The 20,928-nt window shown below is 40.2% G+C and overlaps 1 protein-coding gene and 1 long non-coding RNA gene across 4 annotated transcripts in view; one reads left to right on the forward strand and one right to left on the reverse strand.

The window, feature by feature from the left end:
• Nucleotides 1–55: 55 nt before the first annotated feature.
• Nucleotides 56–20,928, reverse strand: part of COL19A1 (collagen type XIX alpha 1 chain) — a 398,856-nt gene continuing 377,983 nt past the window's right edge. For all 3 annotated transcript variants that reach the window (XM_082474165.1, XM_082474166.1, XM_082474164.1), the window contains 3 exons: nucleotides 16,889–17,017; nucleotides 8,779–8,856; nucleotides 56–8,601 (listed from right to left, as the gene is read on the reverse strand). In XM_082474165.1, coding sequence (XP_082330291.1) covers nucleotides 8,474–8,601; nucleotides 8,779–8,856; nucleotides 16,889–17,017 — 335 coding nt within the window. In that variant the 3' untranslated portion in view covers nucleotides 56–8,473. The remainder of the gene's footprint in view (nucleotides 8,602–8,778; nucleotides 8,857–16,888; nucleotides 17,018–20,928) is intronic.
• LOC309666695 lies at nucleotides 17,436–19,432 on the forward strand. Its single transcript, XR_014267251.1, has 2 exons — nucleotides 17,436–18,501; nucleotides 18,832–19,432. It is a non-coding gene; the product is annotated as an uncharacterized lncRNA (long non-coding RNA).

Below are 20,928 nucleotides of genomic sequence, written 5' to 3' on the forward strand. Positions count from 1 at the left end.
TGAAAAAAAGTCACTGAGATTAGATACTTAAAACTTTCCTCATTTCTGTAGGCGTATGTTTATAATGTTAGTGATTTATTCTACAGAGAAATTAAAAAGCCCTGACTGTTCCCCAGAGGGTGTTGTTTTGTGACAGAGTTCTTTGTATGTATGTGTTTGGTGGGGGACTGGGGGGAGATGGGGAGGGCTTCATGGACCTTTTTGAAATGAAATGAAAACTATGAACCTATACCCCAGAAGAATGCACAAATGCATATACGCAAATCTGTTTGCATGCTATGTCAGAGAGTTCACGGGGCCCCTAAGCCTAGCCTTGTTTGGTTTCTAGGAGTGGAACCACTGACTTCATTTCAATGGTGCATTAGCGCCCTCCTATTTAGAACTTCACTGATGCAAAAATGATTTGTGTTTTGCCGTGTCTCTTATAAAGGCAGCTCAGCTGAAGCACTGTATTCTTATCAATAAGATAGGTATTGCCTGACCACTCAGGCACTTTATTACTCCTTACATAATCACATTGGCCTGCTGTTTTATCAACAACATCTATGTTAACTATTGATCAGACTTAATATATTCATTTTATGTCACAGTGCGTACAACTGACTTGCCCCAGGCCATAGCACTGTGCTCCAAACAGCCAATATCTTTTTAGTTTATGGAACTCAATTCTCTCACGTCAAGGGGAGTGAGCCCCAGTAGGATTTTTGATGCCATTTTTTTTCCTCGGGTGTACTTTCTCTACATTTAAAAACTTTAGCCCGATTCGTTTGGTGAAATCAATCATTATATAGTCTGCACTTGGGATTCTTTAAAACTGCTCACGGCATCTAGTTCTGTGCTTCTGGTATGGACTGTGTTTAAGGGAAATAATTCCAACTTGGCTGCAATAGATCAGGGCCATTTACACCCTGGGAAGGATGGCCTTCCTTCTTGGGGAAGAGAGAATCTTTGGAAACAGAGACACCTGTCATAACTACTTTAAATTGCTTTCATATGAATGGCAAACCTTTTCAGGTACTGTGGCATATAATCAAATAAATGCAAAGAAACTGCCTTGTCTTTTCACCAAGGTGGTTTTATTTTAACTGGAGTAACATAGTCAAATACAACAAAAGAAAAATTAGATAACCAAATAAATACGTTTCTCAGTTCTATACTTTCAGATTCATAAGAAAATTTAAAAAAAATAAAATTTCAAAGAAAAGTTGAATCAACTGTTTTCCAAACTTGATATACAAAAGGCGGTACAGCAAGCTTCACAGATACAGCAAGACTGGAAACAACCACTTACAGGGAGATTGGGCAAAATAAGCACATTCCAAATGGTGGGAAACAATCCACTGTAAATCCAGTTCGGTCAAATAGTTTACAGAAGCAGTAAATACTTGACTGAGAAATTGCAAAGAAAAGCATCTCACAAATCCTCTCCATGAAAAAGTTGATGAATACTGAATTAGACCAAATCTCTCTCTCTAGCAAAACAGAAATCTTCAAAACCTTTGGGATATTTTTCAAAGTTGGATGAAGTGTCAGAGTTGCTGAGAAGAGTGTGTGAATAATTGCAGGTGGTTAGAAAACGGGCATGTCACTTACTCAAGGGCAAATGATTTATTTCCAGTCAGTGCTTCTATGGCATCGTGATCTGATTTTCATCCCAAAGATCTGACAGGTTGGTTAAAAACTATGGACGTCACTTCCCAGGGTGACGGAGCACATCAATTGCCTGGCATAGTTTGGGATAATTGACTTTGTCTAGCAGAAGAGTATGAATGAGTAGTCACATCAGTTTCATGATAGATGTGATTATTTATGGACACTTAATACTTCAAGCTGACTAAACGAATATTGCTATTCTTAAACATCATAAATAAAATCTGATTTACTTGCAGCCTGAAATAAGCTGAATGTAAATCCCTGCTTTAGAAGATCACCTCTGATTGTAGTATTTAATTTTTTGGCTATTACAGCCTCTCTGATATCCAACATGTCTGGGTTTAAAAATAGATCAATATAGGGGGAAGATCACTAGAAATACATAAAATCACACCAAATATCAAGAAAATTGGTTTTAAACATTTTCTGGAGGCCCTGGCAAAAGGTGTGAAAAAGCAATATTAAGGAAAAAAAATACTAGCCAACTAGTAATCCTGCTGTTTACAAACAGGGAATGGACATAAATTATTTAAAATATCTTTTTAGAAGAAGAACATTTGTGTTCAATAAATATAGGTCAAGGCTCTTTGTTTTTTTCCTAGAGTAAAATAGATACTTTTCAGTGGTGTACTGAGTCTTTGTTAGTGAGCTTGTGATCTAGGACATGGCAGTATTCACGCATATGGCTCGGTAAATATTAAATCAAAATTGGTTTACCATAAGAATGTATGACTATAAATACACATGCCCCAATGCTCTTTAAATGATTAACTAGAGGAACTGTAATGTATTTGTTAGATCTGGTTATCAGAAAGAGGATGCTGAGTGATCCTATTTTTAATCGTAATAAATGGGAATCCATGCTAACTTTCCCCTTAACAATGCCTTCACATCTTGCCCTTGACGCCAAGTTTTCTAAGAATACCCAGAGAGAGAACAAATGATGGAAATTGGCTCCAAGAAACTAACTTTTTTTAAGATTTATTTGAAATTGTCTCTGACCTCCAAGTTGAAAATTCTCGTATGAAAAGATTTGAAAATATCTTAGAGATATCTTAGCACACCGTTAATTTATATACTATGTCATAAGGGGACCTGAGGATCAGGACAGTTAAGAACTACATAAATCGTTTCCCAGTCTAGGCGGACATCTAAATCCACTGGCATGTTTTCATGTGATTCATTTCAGTTACGGAAACATGCTGTGTATTTAACCTTTTGTCGCCTATTGGCCTGTCACTCATGATGGAAGAGCTTATGTTTATGAGAAAAGTTAACTGTGACATTTCTTGTCTTGCTCAAGCCCACGTGATTTACTGAGGAGATCACTTTGTGGGACAAAAGTCACAAAGGCCTGGCTACTACTCTCTGACCTTTATTTCTGCTTTTAATTCTCATCCGAAATCATTAGACCAAGCTTTTTATGAGCTGCCCTGGAGATGGACTATAAACTTAATTATTACGACCTAAGCATTGATTCATGTGACAAACATAAGTGTTTGCCACCAGCATGGTGTCGAGCCAAACCCTGCAACAGGCCCATTTGCAGGTTCCTCGGGCATCCGTGTGGCTTACACGGGGCATGTGAGTGCTTCTGCAGCTGCCCTGTGGTTGAGACCCATCAGAATGACGGAAATGTGAGCCTTCAGCCAAAGAAGAGATGCTGTTAACAACGGCACCTCGGAATTCCCCGATTTAGGGTCAAATCCTTTGTTGCTGAGATAAGGGACAAGCTCATTATGCATCATGAACATACAGGACTCTAGGCCTCAAAGCATTCTATCCACGTGGGATCTAGCATAAAACTAGCGCCATTCCACTTCACATCAGTATGTTGAATTAAAGAGATTGATGAGGTAAGACACAGAACAAACAAAGTGGGCAAAGAATGCATCCTAAATCTTATCTTAAAAATAAATAGTTATAAAATATGCCATAAAACAATCTGAATTTAAATACATTAATACACTGAAAAATATTTTTCCCTAAAATGTACTTTAAATAATACAGTCAGATAAAAAGTTGTCATGTAATTAGCATCTTTATACCCATATGCTTATAATCGTCAAGCGACACACACCCTTCTGATAAACTCAAAGCTTACTGAACTACCCCCAAGTTTAGTGAAATCTCCTACTTTATTAGTATTCTCTTTTGACAGATTCATGAAGCAGGTAGGTAACTCTTTGAGCTGTAACCTGTATCACTCACTGCTGGCTCTGAACACGACATTTTTTCCATTTAGGTTTTCTTAGACTTAGCTTGGTTTTATAAGCCTGCCTTATCTTCGAGGTAAATTTTTGCTATTCTGGGTCTGCTTCTCTGGATGAGTTTTCTGTGTTCACCTGGTTCTTCATTCAATTTAACGAGCCTGACCAGTTACCCTGGCATGATTTGGCTGAGTGAAATGTTTGGGTTACAGCTCCAGCTATACCGCACAATAAAACTGAAGTTATCAATTTGTCTTGTTTCCTGAGACTGCTAGTAGTTAAACACATTTAACGTCATTAATGCTACCTTTACCAGGCAACTAATGAATGAATACAATTCAATGGGCTAAGTTGCTTTGAAGTAATAGGCATAAAAGACACAAATTCAATTCTGTCTGCATCTCCCCCTCTTGGAAGGCTGCGTAACCCGTGAGAGAGAGAGAGGGGTATAAAAAGGGGTCTGACCCTCCACACTAGAGTATTGGGAAAGAACACGGGAAGCAGTGACAATAAACACTTGTGTGTCTTAAGAAGGTGGACACGGACAAATGTGAAAAATAATTTAAAAACGAGAGCAATGAACAAACCTGCAAAACTATTCTGAGACTTCACTGGAAAAAACGTAAGCATATAACTTAACCTGGAGGTTCTCAGTATCAGGATATTATTACTAGTGTTAGGAAAATTTAAATGGTATTTTGAAAAATAGTGTTCCTTATCTTACTTTTGTAAATAGTGATACATTTCTAGAAAAATATAATTATACAAATCTAATTATAAAATTTTAAGTACTTTGAACAATATGGAGATTTGGACATTGTCTAATTCTGTAAATGGTCTACTTCTTGTGATAAGCCAAATTCTATTTGCCAAAAGAGACTTTCTATTCTGTTTAGAAGGTAAGATGATTCCTCAAGGGTTTTCATGTTAATCACTAAAACATGAGGGTAGTGTACAAACTAAAGTTACAAATAGTAAATCTGCAAGTTAACTAGGCATATAAATCCCCTGACGAAATAAAATTGAAACAGCCAACAAATCAAGGGTTATTGTGCCTGCTTCATAAAGATACTTAAAATGAAGAAAAATATAAATTAACAAAACAAGATAACAAAACACAAATTAATAAGAAATTATTTACAAAAGTAAAAAAGAATAAGTGCAAAAGCAAAGGTTCTGATTGAGTTGTTGCCCACTAAACTGTTTCTAGATTTGTATTTCTGCAAGTCTGTTCAGTTCTTCTGATACAAATTGCCTTAAACACCATCTTGTGGACAAAAGGAGGTATATCACAGGTTCTTAACAGATGAGAAAGACTGCAGAAAAGCTAAATCTCATTTAACTCCTAAAACATATTCATAAAAAATTATTTTATAACCCAAACATCAAATGGCATCTTTTACAGATAACATATCTTAAGATAATTACTGAAGTTCTATAATAAACGTGACTACAATTTTAAAGTTTCAACAATGTCATGAAACATAGAAATAAGCATATGGGATTATCAATACTTCAAAGTCATTAATTAAATTACTTTGATCATAAGGTGAAAAATTTCAAAGGTTAAGACTGGCTGTGTTTCTGTTATGGTTATGAAAAAATGGTTAATATCTTCAGTAGGAAAGAACAATGAACAAACTCATGAATTATTCTTCCTTTTTCCTTTAGGCTCTAAAGGCCATAAATATTAATTGAAGTCATATCTTGTTCTTTGCATAGAAGGATTTCTATCTGACAGTGTTAACTGATCTTGGTATAAAATGTTAGACTGGAAATCAAACATACTTATATAGGGCAAACACAATTTTAATTTTTAATAGCCATCATGGCCAAAATTATTTTGTACTTAAACACTTATGTTGTCTGGAGTCCAAACAAGAGATAATTCAGGAAATGTGGTCATTCTTCTTCCCTGCTGTGGACATTACTGACGTCTGTGTGAAAGTAAACGAAGGTTTTGGAATGGAAAAAACAAAAACAATACAAGAGAATTGGCAACCACCCAGCCAGTTAGGGGAAATTTTCACACCCGACTTTGGGGCCTTAATTATCCACTTTCTTTTTGTTAGAAGAATCAGGCAACCGCCAAATCTCCGCTTTATTTGGTGTTGTGTTAGCTGGACTCAGGTTTTCTTGCTGCTTTTGGCCGCATCTCGTGTACAGAGATGAGACGGTGGACACACAGGCGGCTGAGCAGAGGCTCCCTCCACGTGACACAGCCTGTTCCCCTGGTTACGCCCCAGGTAGACTGAGTCACGTGTGTCGGTGGTTAAAAAACAGCCTGTGTCGTTGTGACAGCTCTACTTTGTAATATGCACCAACTCCTCAAACCAGCTGAATAAGTCCAGATTCTTGAAACAGGAATAAACCAGCCCGGCCTTAATGGAATTTAGAACAAGAAAGGTTCCTAAATATACCATTTGTAAGAAAGGATACATTACATTTTCTCTGGAATTAAAATAAGCAGAATTGATAAAACAAGAAAGTGAGCCGAGTCTTCTTATGTCTGTGAAGGGATCGACTCAAAGAAAACAAAAATACATTGATCACCACTAGCAAAAAAGTTCATGAAAACAGTAAAATGCTAAAATAAATACTTCCGGATTAGCAAAGAGGCAAAAGGATAACCAAACTATTAACTAATTTGAAAAAATAATCTCTGAAAACATATAAAATGTTGAGCTTTATGACAAATTCAAGTAAATTAATGAGTGGCACAGGAGTTGTAAAGCTTTCAGAAAATTCAACAAATTAAAGTTCCACAAATTAAAAGCTCAAGATATACACATAGCACCAGATTTTAGATCTCTGTACATTTTGGGGGGGTGGAAATAAATGATAATTTTACTAAGAAAATGTGTATGTATATTCTGATTGTGTTAAGTCTAGAACACAGCACCATTGTAGGTATTGCACAGGAACGAAAATGAAGAAGAAAATCAATTTAAAGTTAGCAACACTTGAAATAAATAAAATGACCTTGGAAAAGAAAATAAATAAACTTGGAAGTGAAATATACAGCATCGTTCCACATGAAATAATGAAAAGGTTGCATGTGCGCACGGCCATGTAGACAGTACCTGACCAGCAGTTCATCCGTCTACAGTGAAACCCAGTTCAAACCCTGGGTGCATCTGAACAAAGCCGCCTTCATGTAGCAACGCTCCCCACAAGACCTGGCTCGCAGCTTTTCCCAACTTGCCCCGCGGCCTCGGGATGGGGTGCCTGCAGCGGGAGGGCTCCGGGGGCTTGCTCTCAGCATCCCTGGGACCCACCACTTAGATTCCAGCAATTTCCTCATGCTCGGTGTCCTAGGAAATCCACCGTTTTCAACCAACAGCTTCTCAAAGTAATGTAGAGCCAGGCAATAGAAGAACCGTTTAGCCATGTGGTTGGCAATCACATCTTTTCGTTCCTGGTCAGAGGACGTGGTCTGGGAAGCGCCTGTTTCCCTGAAGTGCGTGGACTCTTTGGTCTCGGCGCTGGTTGCATGTTGGGTCTCGTGGCTTTCCTTCTCTGCCCTGCACCTCCTGCTGCAGCTTCTGAGAAACGTCATTCTCCATCAGAGCTTCTGGGCTTGGCAATATGCATCTGCTGACACCACACATTCATCTCCTAGGTCAAGGGGGTTTCTTTTCCAGTCGCTACGAGTCCCATCCTTTGTTCTGATGGCTGGTTCTTAAACTCTGAGAGTGATGAGGTCAGAAGGATAATGGACACAGGGGCCCAAAGACCTTGCGAGGCCCTTTAAGCTTCGAAAGTACCGAAGACAGCTTGGTGCCTTCACCACCAGATACCTCCTAGGGAAGACAGCTTCCTGTTTCCCAAATGAGAAACTCAGTGAAGGGGCCACAGTGCTGGCTGGGCTTTGACTTCTTTCCTCCCTTCTTATGCAGGACATACTCATGCCGGTGGGATTGCTTTGAATGGAGCTCATTACACAGAATCGACAAAATCATTTCAGCAGTTGGCTATGGTAGGATTTTGGGCTCCCTGATAAAACAGCCGCCTGGGTTTTCTTCCAAAATATAAGTTATGAAGTGAAAGTCTTATGGCCTATCTATTTCTCTGCATAAGTAGAATGGATACAGGATGGTATAAGAATTCTTAAGCTATAAAAAGCAGTCAAAAAACATTCAGCAGGAGCAATGCACTATATCAAAAAAGATGATGAGATTTTTAGCAATGATAGGAAATTTAAACACCAAGAAAACTTCCAGATAAGTCTGAAACTTTAAAATTCAGAAATCAAAGGCCAAATACAAGTCGATGAGATTATAAAACGTACATCACCATCAGTCTGCTAAATCACAAGATGTCATTTCCTCTTGAGGAAGAACTAATGATATGATTTGCTTGCATATTTCATAGAGAATTCTGAATAAAAATCATCATAATGGTGAAACTAGACATATGGAATGAATTTGGAAAAATTCTAAAAAGGCTGATATCACCATTACTATAGGAATAGGATTCCAATTTTTGCTTTTAATGTCTGGCCTACATCAAAAAAAAAAGTCACCCATGAATCATGAGGGTCTGACAGTACTAAGAAAGCTCCAACAGCGAGGAGGGATGGCTGGGAATCAAGTCTTCCTCAGGTATGGTTATTTCCCACCTGTCTGCTGACGGGCGTGAGAGACGGGATGCAGGCAGTCTCCTGGGTTACACCTTCCACTGGGTCCTGGGGGGCCCTGGGGCCCTGGGGCACCTGGTAAGCCTGGCAGGCCCGGAGCTAATGAAATAAAAGACCCCATCAGAACACGGGTCAACACGTGGCTCTTCCTCCCTCCCTCCAAGCAATGTGGGTCACTCAGTGTCACCTGCAGCGATACCTAAGGGCCATCGGGGAGCAGGCATGGCTCCTATTTTGGGAGGTTTGCTCATGTTGTGAAGATAATATCACTATTACCTGAGGTCCCTGGAAGACCTGGGCTCCCTGGAAGCCCCATTCCCGGTTCCCCTCTTTCTCCCTTCTGTCCTCGGTAGCCTAAGTGAGAGATATACAAAAAGAGAGACAAAAAAGTAAGCGTGTTCTCTGGCAACAGACTGATATACATTCAGGAAATATTTTGAGGTGTATATTGAAAATCCACCCAGTGGAATATCTTCACACATTTATATCTGAAAACTATGTTACAGAGGTTCAATACAATCCTAGAACCCAGACAGAACAGTGGAGTGAACGCTAAATAGATACATATTCAAGTTTAAAATATCACCAGGATTTCTTTTATGTAAGTGACTTTCATTTAACAAACGTGAACGGTAAGGAGAAATGTTTGGACTTAGGGTCATTTGAAAGCACACTTTCAAATCTATATTTAAACATTTCTGCAGTAAAATAACATTTACCACCTGAGGTATATTTAATAGTTCAACCCAGCTCCCGCTATTACAGACACCTCGTTAAGGTGGCTCTCAAGTCATCTCAGTGAGGGCTTAAGATCATAGGCTAAAAAAATGAGGAAGAAAGAAAAATAAGTGAAGATACATGAACTTCCGATTAACAAGAGGGTTAACAACACTGAACACAATTCCAAATGAACAACGTAGGTGCTAAAAGCTACATGTTTAAACTCAGTTCTCAGTTTTCAACATAATGCAAAATATATTATTCCACATGGATTTCAGTGCATATGGTATCACAAAACAAGAAACAATAATTTGTGTATTTGTATAATAAGGTAACATTTACACTTCTCCTGTCAAATGTAACAACTTGTTTGTACAAATCTCTCATATCATTAGGTTAATACGGACCCACTATTAACAGATAAAGATGTTGAAGTGCACAAAGCACATGAGAACTTTCTACTCTTAACTTTCCTAATAAGGTCCCAAGCTCATTCCTTATGAAGGCTCCCCAAAAGCCTTAGGGTCTTATTTATTTATTTTTGGCTGTGTTGGGTCTTCGTTGCTGCGCACGGGCTTTCTCTAGTTGCGGCGAGCGGGGGCTACTCTTCATTGCAGTGCGTGGGCTTCTCATTGCGGTGACTTCTCTTGTTGCGGAGCACGGGCTCTAGGTGCGCGGGCTTCAGTAGTTGTGGCACGTGGGCTCAGTAGTTGTGACTCACGGGCTCTAGAGTGCAGACTCAGTAGTTGTGGCACGTGGGCTTCAGTAGTTGTGGCGCATGGGCTTAGCTGCTCCGCGGCATGTGGGATCTTCCTGGACCAGGGATCAAACCCGTGTCCCCTGCACTGGCAGGCGGATTCTTTACCACTGAGCCACCAGGGAAGTCCAGGGTCTTATTATTATTATTTTTTTAACATCTTTATTGGAGTATAATTGCTTTACAATGGTGTGTTAGTTTCTGCTTTATAACAAAGTGAATCAGCTATACATAATTTTTTTCACAGCAATACTTCAGATAGGAATGTTAATAAGGTCAATAACAACTTCTCCATTTTCTAGAATTAAGCTTTTCACCCCCTTAGGGTAGGCCTCTCTTGAAATTTGGAAAAGATTAAAAGGCTGGTCTAGCTTCAAACAGACATGTGTTTTCTTGGCCCCTAGGTGCAGGATGAGAGTTTGATATCAGTGTAACTTATGTAGGAAAAAATACAAAACAACAGCAGTGCCCTAATCCAAAGCATCTAGAGATTCTCATCATTGAAGAACTGTGCTTGCTGGAGTTTTTAAGGTGTTAGACTTTATTTCCATTTCAACACAAGGGATTTACTCCTAAAGTTGTAAATCAGTGCATTTACATGCATGCTGAAAAAATGAGGTCAGAAAAAGAGTGTTACTGGCATTTGGGAGGATGACTTTTCATGTGGGACCTTACAAGCTGTCTGCAAGCCTTCCACATTGTCTGGCCTGCTTGTTCTGGCCCGCTAATTGGCCACTGAACCCTTCACCATACGGACACACATATGCCTCCCATTTCCTAAGGCCCCTACTGCTAACAAATCTGAAGGGTCAAATCTGTATCAGCCACGTCAACTACTCTGTGGGCCACTGGCTTATACATAACAGGTGGTTTCTTCCATTACAAACCAATAACAGCTGAACTTTAGAAGTTCAAAAGTAAGAACCATCATTCCCAATACCACCCCTCCAAAATTGATGTGGGATAGAATGGCTGGATCTGTTTTCTCCTAGTAACCCCACATCCACTTGGTGTGCAGGGTTTTTTCTAAAATGGATAAGGCTTTCAAGTATGGTACCTATTCTTGAGGATTTTCACAGAGGTGGAAAATCAGCACGTGTTTGGAAGAAGTTTAAATCAAGTTCTTTCAAGGTTCCTGATCAAGGTGAACTAGAAAACCCTGAGCTCACCTCTTCCCACGGACACACCAGAACTACAAGTACAAATGAAACAACTATCTCTGAGAATGACCTTAAGATAGCAGAACAGATTTTCCACAGTGGAACATATACAGAAAAGGCTAGATCAAGATGGGTAGGAGGGGCAGAGAAGTGGTCTAGTTAGCACCTACTGCCCTGCCGTGCTGACCCACAGGGGGAGGGATATCACAACTGTGAAGGTCCCCCCGAGGAGCGAGGGGTCCAACAGAGCCCATGTCAGGCTCGCCAGCCTGGGGGACCTGCACTGGGGAGACAAGTCCCCATACATCTGGCTTTGAAAACCAGCAGGGCTTACATCCAGGAGAGCCCGAGGGCTGTGGGAAACCAAGACTCCACTCTTGAGGGGCTCACGCACAAACTCACTTGCTTTGAGTCCCAGCACAGAGGCAGCAGCTTGAAAAGCACCTGGGTTGTCTGAGAAAAGTGATTCATTGGCTAATTTTAGAGCATGTGCCAGAGGGGCAGGATCTAGTGGAAAGTTCTCCGAGTACAGCAGTGCTGGTGGGCGCCATTTTTTCTCTCCTTCCGCCTACTTGGCCAGGTGGTCATGGGCAGCATTCTGTCACTACCCATCCGCCTAGCTAACACGGTGCACCCCACCCCAGCACGCCTCTGGGGAGCTGCCCTGCCCAACCTGCCTGCCCCGGCCAGCACCTCCAAAGTTGCTCCTGTCCCACCCAGTGGGCAGCCCTGGATGGCGCTGGTTTCCCCCAAAGCAACTCCCACTCTTGGGGGCTGGGAATGAAGGACACCAAGGAAAGCGCTCCTCCCAGCGCACAGTGGGAAGGCAATGATCAGAAACCCACAGGATGGTTAAAATCTAAAACTGTCTGGAAATGCTTTTGAATTAAAAAAAAGGCATCAACAATTGCCCTTTGGGGAATTTAGGAAAAATGCAAACGAGGTGACCCAACTCAGAATCATATTGGCATCTATTCTCACTGCAAGAAGATCAGGTGCTGAAGGAGGGTCCACACGTTTCATTATCAGAGTCTTGGTAGGAGCAGTACCTCCCCTTTTCAAGTTGGATTGTTAACTTCTAATACAGGCATACCTGGTTTCATTGCACTTCACAGATACTGAATTTTTTACAAATTGACGGTTTGTAGCAACCCTGTGTCAGGCAAGTCTATTGGTGCCATATTTCAAATTTTTTCACGATTATTATATTTGTTAGGGTTCTATCAAATGGAACAACAAAGGCTGGATAACAGCACATCTGTTTACAACATGGTTTACTGAGTATTTTAAGCGCACTGCTGAGACCTATTGCGCAGAAAAAAAGATTCCTTCCAAACTATTACTGCTCACTGACAACGTGCCTAGTCACCCAAGAGATCTGACAGAAATGTTCAACAAGATTCGTGTTGTTTTCACGCCTGCTAACACTACATCCATTCTGCAGCCCATGGATCAAGGAGTCATTTTGACTTTCAAGTCTTATTATTTAGAAAATACATTCTGTAAGGCTATAGCAGCACTAGGTAGTGATTCATATGATGGATCTAGGAAGAGTCTACTGTAAACCTTCCAGAAAGGATTCACTATCCTAGATGCCAATAAGAACATTCGTGATTCATGGGGAGAGGTCAAAATATCAACGTTAACAGGAGTTTGGAAGAAGTTGATTCCAACCCTCATGGATGACTTGGAGGGGTTCAGACTTCAGTGGGGGAAAGCTTTTCCCCCTGTGGTGGAAACAGCAGGAGAACCAGAACTAGAAGTGGAGGTTAAAGATGTGACTGAATTGCTGCAACCTCACGATAAAACTTTCAACAGATGAGGAGTTGCTTCTTATGGCTGAGCAGGGAAAGTGGTTTCTTGAGACGGAATCCACTCCTGGGGAAGAAGCTGTGAAGATTGTTGAAATGACAACAGAGGACTTAGAATATGACATAAACTTAGATAAAAAAGCAGCAGCAGATTTGAGAGGACTGACTCCAACTTTGAAAGAAATTCTACTGTGGGTAAAACGCTATCGAACAGCATCGCGTGCTACAGAGAAACTGTTTGTGAAAGGAAGAGTCAGTCGGTGCGGCAAACTTCTTTGTTGTCTTATTTTAAGAAATTGCTACAGGCACCCAGCCTTCAGCAGCCAGTACCCTGATGAGTCAGCAGCCCTCAGCATGGAGGCAAGACCTGCAAAAAGATCGCGACGCACTGAAGGCTCAGATGATGGTTAGCAGTTTTCAGCGATGAAGTCATTTTTAATTACATTGTTCTTTTTAGACATAAAACTACTGCATGCTTAACAGACTACAGAATAGCGCAGGCATAACTTTCATATGCACTGAGAAACCAGAAAATTCTCGTGACTCGCTTTACTGCAATGTTTGCTTTATGGCGGTGGCCTGGGACCAACCCCGCAATATCTCCGAGGTGTGCCTGTAGTCTCACGTCGATTTCTCATTGCTCTCTACATGTCTCCTGCTTCTCAGGTAAGCGTAGGAATCTTTATGAAACCCCTTTAAACTTGTGTCCTTCCCTAAAGATTAAGATAATAAAGGACTCATTCCATAGTGCATGTTTCAAACCAAACCACTTCATTTCAAATGAAAATGGATTTCTTTCCTGAAAAATACTGAAAAAAAAAAAGTCCCTTTTAGAAATTTCTGAAGAGCCACCATCAAACAGAACTTGTGAGTGCGCAGAACACACGGCGTCACGTTCAGGGCCCTCATTCCGTTTCCCTTTCTGTGCTGGGCTTCTCACTGCAGCCTTTCCTCAAACTCAGTCACGCTGTGTCAGGAAGAGGACTGATTCAGCCAACAGCGCCTAAGGTTTCATGGTCACTAGGGTAACTGTATGTTTTTAATCATCCCTCATGGAAAGGGTAACAGTTTTATATGCATATTTTTTCCTTTTGGAGAAAACTTTTAAATCGAGCAGAGCAAAGCTTTGAAGTTACATGCATAACTGCATCTTCTGAGCACTTCATATCTGTCTGTCTACCAGAGAAAAACCCTTCAGTTCCTGTCAACTGCTGGCGAGGCACCAAAAATCGACCAGCAGGCCTTTTCTTTTCTACAGTAAGATTTCCTGGTGTCTTTAGACAGGATTATCAATACAGCATGACTACAGGCAAATAGTGCTTAAAAACGAATCCCATATTTCACGAGTTTTATTTTTTGGCTGCATTTCTGGCATGTAACAAATCCTGAAAAGGAGATATGCAAACGTTGAGGAGACACCTGAGTTATAATCAAGATATGTCTGTTGTCAGAACCCTCTGGTGGGACAAGAGTTTTGTTAAGTTTACTAAACGTTCTTTTTAAAAACGTTGGAAATCATATGGGGAAGTCTTTCAAATTATATATACAATGGAATGTTACTCAGCCATAAAAAAGAATGAAATAATGCCATTTGCAGCAACATGGTCAGACCTAGAGATGATCATACTAAGTGAAGTAAGTCAGACAGAGAAAGACAAATACCGTATGATATCACTTATTTGTGGAATCTAAAAAAAAAATGATACAAATGAACTTATTTACAAAACAGAAATAGACTCACAGACATAGAAAACAAACCTATGGTTACCAAAGGGGAAAGGCTGGGGGAGGGATAAATCAGGAGCTTGGGATGAACAAACACACACTACTACATACAAGATAGATAACCAGCAAGGTCCTACTGTATAGCACAGGGAACTCTACTCAATATTCTGTGATAACCTATATGAGAAGGTTTGCTGCGTACTCACTTTGTACACTCAGGTGTACTTACTTTGCTGTACACCTGAAACTAACACAACATTGTAAATCAACTATACTTCAACGTAAAAGAAGAGAGAAAAAACCCCTTAAAAAAAGAACTGGATCCGAAGCCCCGTCAGGAGTGGAAACAGTAGATAAGGTCTCCTCGGCAGCACAGCAGATAAAATCCATAGAAATCTTTTGCGGAAGTGAAGGCCAATGAGTGGTGAACAGAGGTCTTGTTTCCAAAAGCTGCACGAACACTGCTGACCTGGCATGACCTCTGCCCGAGAGCCTTCCAGATGGGCCTTCCGGATGGGCCTTCCCTGCATGGGAGGGAGCCCAAGACAGGGGTTTGTGTGGACAGGTGACTCTAGTTCCAGAAGGACTTTCCTTGCTATCCGGACCATGCATTGCTCTTGCCCCCTTAGATGGCCACTGTGTGAAGCATCTGTCCAAGATCTTTCTCCTACTGGTATTGACAGTCCTGGTTCTTCACATGGTTTAAGGCATCAAACATCTTCAGATGGGCTATCAAGGTCTTCCTTCCCGTCTCCTATACTCTGAATTCACAACAGACCCAACTAGCAGAAGATGGTAATTAACCACCCTTTACACAATGGTACACACACAAGGCTACACCTGATTCTACACTTGCTTCCAATTCCCTGCCAAACCTCTCTGGGATCTAAGAGAAATTAGGTAGAAAAGACAGTTCAGGTAAACTAGAGTGATTCACTGCCGCTGTTTTACACTGTGCTAGCTAAACCAGAAGCCTTGTCAGTCTCAGTGGGAAGTTAGGATCCTAACAAACCCCACGACCGGGGAAAGCTGTGCCTCTTTCAGGGGAGGGAGGACACGGCAATCACCTTCGGGCCCTCCCTACAGAAAATAGAGAAGCCGTAGGAAGGAAAGTGAACTAGTGAAAGGAAAATAACTCTCCGCATATATAGTATTTCCAACTATATTCCTATGTGATATTGGTGTTAACTTTCTCTTTTCTCCTTTATCCATTCATCTGTCGATGGACACTTAGGTTGCTTCCATGTCTTGGCTACTGTAAATAGTGCTGTTATGAACACTGGGGTGCATGCTCTTTCCAAATTAGCATTTCTGTCTTTCTCCTTTACACAAGCTTTTGATTATTCCAAGGAGAGCCCTTGAGTTCCTCTATAATAACACATGAAAAGCAGTGTCTCTGGCCTTACCTCTCACAGTACGTACTCATTGGATCTAATGCTTCCTTGTCAGAGAGGTGAATCTTCCAAACCAGGGTCCCCTTGGCCCCTCTGCTGATTGCCAATCACATTTCTAGAAAATGCTCTTGCCAGTGGAATTTAGCCAAGCTACGTTTAAGATCGTGTGTCTTGTCAAGTTATCATAAGTGGAGCAAATTTTTTTTTGCCAATTTAAGTCTTGCTTTGAAAAATTTAGAAACAATGTGAGAAATTTTTTTTTTTTTTTTAAATTCAGAAGTTACCATCCACAACTTTTGCAGAAGAAGAAAAAGGATTCTAAAATTTCTCAAAAATATATTTCGGACCCAAATCACTAATTATAGTAGCAGGTCTTAAGACTTTTTCCTCAGTTTCTTTAAGATACTAAGATTCTTGTTGTCTACTTACATCAATAGCGAGGCATAAACAACTAGATATTTCCAGATAATAATGATAAATAAGCACATTATTGCTGTTATTATCATAATAAGTATTGTTATTAAATACATTTAGATTAGCAGATAATTATCAGTCAGGTTTAAACTGGAATGAATAATAGTTAAAAATTTATTTCTAGAATATCAAATATTAACAAGATATCCTATTTTAAATCATTATATATGCATATGTATATATAAATTTATAAAATACATACCAAGTATATATATTATATATAATCTAATATACATACTTTTAATGTATATTAATATATATAATTTTTGCCTTAACTGTGATTAGCATGTTATAAATACTGAGAGTTAAAGAGTTGGTAAACAAATATTGTCTTCAAAGACGTACCTTGGGGCCCAGGGTCTCCTGGTGGCCCAGGTAACCCATCCTTTCCTGGTGGACCAGGCCTCCCATGAGCTTGAGCAGCCAGCATTGCTGCTGGTAGCTTGAGCTGGGACAGGAACACAGCCATCCTCTCTTCATTGATGAAAGGGAAAATAACATGCATGTTATGGGAATACTTTTTATGTCAAAAGTTTTCAAATATTTTTACATAAAATTCAACAAAAAAATTACTTGGTTTTCAATTTAAGCACATCTAATTTACCAACTGGTCTGATCGTGGAGAAATTTTTTTGATTGTTCAAGTAAAACAGATTGTACAAAGTTGTTTGAAATATGGATACAGATGAGTTGTGTTGATCAGAGGATTGAGAACCTTCGGTGCTTCAGAGATGTCACCAATCTGGCAGACAATACCCTAGAGCAGGGGTCCATGGCCCGTTAGGAACTGGGCACACAGCAGGAGGTGAGCGGGGGGCGAGCAAGCGAAGCTTCGTCTGTATTTACAGCCACTCCCCATGGCTCGCACTACCGCCTGAGCTCCGCCTCCTGTCAGATCAGTGGGGGCATTAAATTCTCATAGGAGCGCAAACCCTACTGTGAACTGCACATTCCAGCGATCTAGGATGCACGCTCCTTATCAGAATCTAACGCCTGATGATCTGAGGTGGAGCTGAGGCGGTGATGCTGGCGCTGGGGAGTGGCTGCAAATACAATTATCATTAGCAGAGAGGCTTGACTGCACAGAGACCATAATAAATCAACTGCTTGCAGACTCATATCAAAACCCGATCTGCGAGTGGCAAGTGACAATTAAGCTGCATCTTACGGAGTAGACTGGACATAAGCAACACACGTCGGGTGTCACTGTCCCCATCACCCCCAGATGGGACCATCTAGTTGCAGGAAAACAAGCTCAGGGCTCCCACTGATTCTGCATTATGGTGAGCTGTATAATTATTTCATTATATATTACAGTGTAATACTAATAGAAATAAAGTGCACAATAAATGTAATGCACTTGAATCATCCTGAAACAACCCCTGTCCCCAGTCTGTGGAAAAACTGGCTTCCACAAAACCGGTCCCTGGTGCCAAAATGTTTGGGGACCACTGTCCTAGAGCCTAATTAACCTCTGGTAATGACTTGTGGAGAGAATTCAGGTTCATATTAAAAAATGGTTGTTATAATACATTTAAGCCACTTTCCAGCAATGTTGTGAATGTGCGTGTGGTGGTTTAAAATACGTTGACAAGGTCTTTGACACTCCCTTCCAAATGGAATTAGGTGGAGCCTAATCCCGCTATTCTGGAGTGTGGGCTGAACTTCCTTTCACTTCTAATGAATAGAAAAAAGGCAAGTGGGGACACTAAGTCCTAAAAGCCTCGTGGCTTCCTGGCTGCTTTCTCTCTTAGATTCTCATTCTGGGGGAAGCCAGCTGCCACGTCGTGAGGGCATGAAGAGACCCACATGGGGGTGAACTGAAGCCACCAGCCAACAGCCACGTGAGTGAGCCCGGAGGTGGATCCTCCCGCCCCAGCTGAGCCCTCAGAGGACGTCAGCTCTGGCTGACACCCTGAAAGCAACTTCATGACAGATGCCAAGACAGAACCACACAAGTAAGTGACCCTTTAAGTCCCTGACCCACAGAAAACGCACGATAATAAACACTGTTGTTTTAAGCCACTGAAGTTTTGAGATATTTTCTTATGCAGCAATAGATAACTCATATGGTATGTGACACTTTATATCCTTGAACAAAACTGCATTATTGATAGAGAGGTTTATTTATTGAAAAGATGGTCACTGGCTTCATATTCATTATGATTTCATGGCACTGTTTAATTTCTATACTGGGCTAATACTTTGTCAAAAACTAACTTATGCTTTTTAAAGAAAATGTTCTATTATACACCCTCAATATTATTCTTTTTTGGTTTGATTTCCAGTTAGTTCCATCATTCAGCCAAGGTTTTAGTAGGAAGGATGTCTCATTTGGCCAAAGGGACAAACGCAGCATTGGTGCCGAGGAGCACGTGCCCAGGGAATGCCAACTGCAGACCGAGTGAAAGCAGCAAAGTCTCTGTACATTTCTGTGAACCTCAAGAAAACGCTGAAACTAAGAACACACAAGTTACAGGAAGCTGACAAACTATCCAGAACATTTAAAAATCTTTTGTCAGTGTTGAGTGATGTGACCTTTATGAACTGAATACGTCCTAAATCTTCTCAAGGACACATCAATGTCATCTGCCCTTTGTTCATCCACCAGGCTGCCTGGAGCCCAAACCTGTTCATCTGGGTCCTAAAGAGAAAGTCCAGGGAGGGGAGGCGGGACTGTGTAAGAGTGCTACCTCGGGTGAGCTCGGCTGTCTGGCCGTGAGCGTGTCCTACAGGGTATACCAAATGTCAGTGCTTAGGGTCAACAAAAATGTGACTCTACATCGTAGGACATTGGTGCATTAATAACTTATAACATTTAAAGGGTCTGGAAAATGAACACCAAAAAATGTAAATATGAAAATACAAATAAAAATTTCCACACTAAAATTCCTAAACAAGCCATATTATTAACTAAATTAAACATTCTCTATAAGCAGGGCTTTGGGCCTTTAACATTTTCTGCATTAAGTGCTCTTGTTCAGAAATCATGGAGAATTACTCAGCCAAAAGAAGAAACAAAATTGAGTTATTTGTAGTGAGGTGGATGGACCTAGAGTCTGTCACACAGAGTGAAGTAAGTCAGAAAGAGAAAAACAAATATCGTATGCTAACACATATATATGGAATCTAGAAAAAAAAATGGTTCTGGAGAACCTAGAGGCAGGACAGGAATAAAGAGGCAGATGTAAAGAATGGACTTGAGGAAAGGGGGAGGGGGAAGGGTAAGCTGGGACGAACTGAGAGAGTGGCATGGACATATATACACTACCAAATGTAAAATAGATAGCTAGTGGGAAGCAGCCACATAGCACAGGGAGATCAGCTCTGTGCTTTGTGACCACCTAGAGGGGTGGGATAGGGAGGGTGGGAGGGAGGGAGATGCAAGAGGGAAGAGATATGGGAACATATGTATATGTATAACTGATTCACTTTGTTATAAAGCAGAAACTAACACACCATTGTAAAGCAATTATACTCCAATAAAGATGTTAAAAAAAAAAAGAAATCATGGAGAGAGCAGAGAGAGATGATCATTTCAATATTCAATAAGAACTATTATCCATGTTTTTATAAGCGCCGTGCACTATAAAGATTAACTGCCAATAAGCTTTATTTTATGACTAGAAATCTGTTATATAATTATTCTCAGAAGTACTTTTTTGAATAATCAAATCCATGGTTACACTTATTATTGTAGAATTCTTGGCTATTAATCCCACATAGACCATTGTTCAGTTAAATTTCATCTCAAAAGCATTTTCAATATTTTGCCACTATATGGAATTAATTTTGGTAGTCATTAATGCAAATTCACCCAAAGTCCATGATAAATACAATGTATCATTGGATTCTGTATTTAAACTTGCTTGTTTTGTTTATATCTTACAGAGCTCATATTTAACAAATCTAATATATACGTAACTAGATTTAAGATAGAAAACTGGAGGAAGGCATATCCTTGCCATGACAAAAAAAATTAACCACATTTTTTTCCTTTCACATATTTTCTTTAAAAAGCAAATTCAAATGATTTCACTTGTAAAACTAACAATTTTTCAAAGATATAGCTAGTGAGTAGTAAGAAATGACCCTTTCATGTGAAAAATTCAGCATAGGTTTGGTGCAGACAAATCTTCTAGAAAAATGTTTTACTGATTAAATTAGTGTTTATTTTGCAACTAAGAACCAAATGACAGTAACATATTAGAATCTATAGCTGCCAGTTAGAAAAAACAAGGGCCAGATCATATAGACCTTGTAAAGAATTACCTCAATTTTCTCCAGTCTCTTCGCTCAGTTTAATTCATTTAGTTGAACTTTAAAGACACTTTTCGCTTAAACAGGATGTGTGTGCTTTACAAATTTTTGATAAAGAGCAAATG

This window comes from Balaenoptera physalus (assembly GCF_965194825.1).
Source record: "Balaenoptera physalus genome assembly, chromosome: 9".
In the NCBI taxonomy this organism is placed as follows: Eukaryota; Metazoa; Chordata; class Mammalia; order Artiodactyla; family Balaenopteridae; genus Balaenoptera; species Balaenoptera physalus.